General features: G+C 61.5%; 1 protein-coding gene across 1 annotated transcript in view; it reads right to left on the bottom strand.

Annotated features, from left to right (window-relative positions):
• The window catches only part of VDBG_08290 (pectinesterase), a gene marked incomplete at both ends in the record, with an annotated part of 5,526 nt that extends 2,510 nt beyond the window's left edge, over positions 1-3,016 (bottom strand). The window contains 3 exons of the mRNA XM_003001199.1: positions 170-262; positions 339-1,144; positions 1,417-3,016. Of these exons, the coding sequence (XP_003001245.1) occupies positions 170-262; positions 339-1,144; positions 1,417-3,016 (2,499 nt within the window). The remainder of the gene's footprint in view (positions 1-169; positions 263-338; positions 1,145-1,416) is intronic.
• Positions 3,017-3,046: the final 30 nt, after the last annotated feature.

The following is a 3,046-nucleotide window of genomic DNA, read 5'->3' as shown; positions in this document are numbered from 1 at the left end:
CATACTGCCCTCGCGGGAGTGGGCGCAACGGTCAGAGTTTGAAGCACCCGCACATCATAGTGGTGGTCGGAGCGACGCTGCTGGCGCCCGTCGGGGTGCTCGTCGTCGTCGTCGTCGTCGTCGTCGCAGACGTCGTCGTCACGACAGTCACGGCATAGCCCGATCTCACCAAAGCTTGCTGGGGAGCAATGGCAGGAGCATCGAGCCAGGCGTCGTCGCCGAGAACCTTCTTGACGGTGTAGGCGGAGTTGTCAGCGAGCAGCTTCACAACAGAAGCACGACCAGTGGTACCAGCTCCAGGACCCGTGTTGTTGGCCTCCGCGAAGGTGCCAATGAACGTGCTGGGAGCTCCGATCCCTCCAGCCCACGGGGTAAATGTGGGCATCAAGGTACGAGTTGACAACAGCCACCTGGGCGTTGGTGCTGTAGTCCCTGCCGAGATAGGTGCCCTGCTGAGGCACGGTCTTGTCCTTGGGAACAATGGCGCAGCCATCGAAGACGATCTGGGAGCCGCCAAAGGAGTTCTGGTACCGGTTCGCCGCGATGGTCGAGCCCGTGTTGGTTGAGTCCCTGGACACGATGATCGAGTTGTAGAAGTAGCCGGCGCCAATGCCCCAGATGAAGTCTGTGGTGCCCTCAATGCGACCACCGCTGAAAAAGACGTTACCGTAGTCAAGGTACAGCGAGCCCTGGGTGGACTTGACGTTGCAGCCATAAAAGGCGACCTTGGTGCCCTTGGAGTAGGCAGCGACCGCGATGTTGTTGGTCTGCTGAGCGTATGTGTTCTCAAAGTTGATGTTGTAGAAGGTCACAAACTTGGCCTCGTACTTGTTGGCCGAAAATGTGGCCGTGCCAGCAGAGCCGCCTGCGCTGGAGAGAACGCCGGCCGCGTTTTGGATGGTGACCTTGTTGGACGACGAGGACAGAGCGTTGTCGGTCTCGCCGCGAAGGACGGTGGCGCCGGTGCGGGTCAGCGTGACCTTCTCATTGTACGTGCCGGCCAGAATGTAAATGTACTGCGTCGTCGCATCGGCGGGCAGCGCGGCAACAGCAGCAGCAAGGCTGTTGAACGTGGCACATGATGAGCCAACGGGGCCGACAATCAGAGCAGTCGAGGGGACGGATGAGGGTGCGCAGGCAGCAACTGTGGTAGAGACGGCAGATGATGTGTCGATAGTGCTGGCAGCAGCTGTCGATGTGGGGTCGACGACGCGCCGACGTAGTCGTAGCCGCATCCGTGGCATCAGACGAAACTTGTTGACGCTGCGCACCAGCGAGGGAGAGGAGTTCTACACTAGCAGCGACGGACGATGCAACGTTGACGCTGGGGGCGACAGACGAGGCAGAATTGACGCTGGCGGCAGCGGACGAAGCAATGTTGACGCTGGCGGCAGCAGAAAGAGGCAACGTTCACACTGGCAGGAGCAGACGAGGCAGAGTTGACGCTGGCAGCGGACGAGGCAATGTCGACGACGCTGGCAGCAACAGACGAAGCAGCAGCCGATGCCGTCGTCGTGGAAGTGGTCGTTGTTGTGGGGGCAACAGAAGTGGTCGTTGTCGTAGGGGCAACAGAAGTAGTCGTCGTCGTAGGGACAACAGAAGTAGTCGTCGTCGTGGCAGCAGCAGTCGTCGTCGTGGCGGATCCAGAGGAGCCCCTCTGGATCGAGCTCAAGACGGCGGCATCCACCCAGTCGACGCCGGTGACGGCAACACTGGGATACAAGCCCGTGTAGAAGGCGGAGAGCTCATAGGGCGCAAGCTTGCCGACGTCGGTGGCGAGCGTGATGTAGGCGGCACGGGCGGCGGCCTTGTTCGCGTAGCTGCCGGCGCCGGTGGTGCCGTACTCGATGTAGGTGTTGCGGGCGTCCTGGGTGGTAGCGTCGACGTAGACGCCCGAGTTGGCGACGAAGCCGGCGATGGACGTCTCGCGCCAGATGACGGCGACGCCGACACCGTTGGCGGCAGCCATGAAGACATTCTTGTTCGTGGTGCCGGCCTTCTGGATGATCTGGCACGTGTCAAAGACCACGTTTGAGTTGTACAGCTTGCCCGAGGCGGTGTCGGTGAAGCCCTTGTTGTAGACGATGAGGGCATTGTTGTTGGTGGCCGTAATGGTGGAGGCGTAGACGTAGAAGCTGCCGAAGGACGAGAAGATCTTGTCGGCGGCCTGGATGTACGAGTTGGCAATGAGTCCAGAGGCATGGCTGCCGGTGAATCCAACGCTGCCCGCGGCGGTGAGCTGGCACGAGTAAAAGGCGTGCTTGGAACCGCGCAGGAAGGCAATGCCGGCGGTGGACGCGGCATTGGCGTTGGCAATGTTGACGTTCTTCCAGGTGACGCCCTTGGAGGTGCTCGTCAGGAAGTTGATGGGCGGGGTCGTACCGGCGGCACCGTTGGTGATGGTGACGAGATTGTCCGAGTACGTCTTGCCCGTGGCGGCCGTCTCACCGACGATGGTCACGGCGGCGGTGGCCTGGATGGCGATGGCCTCGGTGTACGTGCCGGCCAAGACGGTGACGGTAGGGACAGCATTGGCCTGGGCGTAGGAGATGGCCGAGTTGATGTTGGTGAACTGACCGGATCCATCCGAGGCGACGGTGACGGCTGGAGACGTATTAGCAGTGGTGGTGGTGGTGCCGCTGCCAGCGCCGGTGCTGCTGCTGCTGCTGCCACTCGAAGTGCTGGGCGAGAGGCTGGTCGAGGAAGTGACAGAAGAAGAGACGACTGATACAGAAGAAGCGGTCGACACAGGAGAGGCCAACGCAGAGAAAGTGGGCGCAACAGACGCAGGAGATACGGCAGCAGCATGCGCCAGAGCAGAAAAATGAGCGAGGGCTGCGGCAGAAGCAAAAGCAGAAGCAGAAGCAGAAGCAGAAGCAGAAGCAGGCGGATTGGGGCGGCGGGCCGGGCAGACCAAATCACCAGAAGGAGGGGCAACAGTGTTCGCACCTTCAGCGGCAGCAGCACTTGGCCGGCAGAGGCCGAGCAGCAGCAGCGACAGGACGGTGGCCTTCATGCTGGCGGATGATGGTGATCAGCGGCAGGT

Source organism: Verticillium alfalfae, genomic scaffold (assembly GCF_000150825.1).
Source record: "Verticillium alfalfae VaMs.102 supercont1.12 genomic scaffold, whole genome shotgun sequence".
In the NCBI taxonomy this organism is placed as follows: domain Eukaryota; kingdom Fungi; phylum Ascomycota; class Sordariomycetes; order Glomerellales; family Plectosphaerellaceae; genus Verticillium; species Verticillium alfalfae.
The sequence above is the reverse complement of the archived record's forward strand: the minus strand, read 5'-3'. Positions and strand labels throughout refer to the sequence as shown.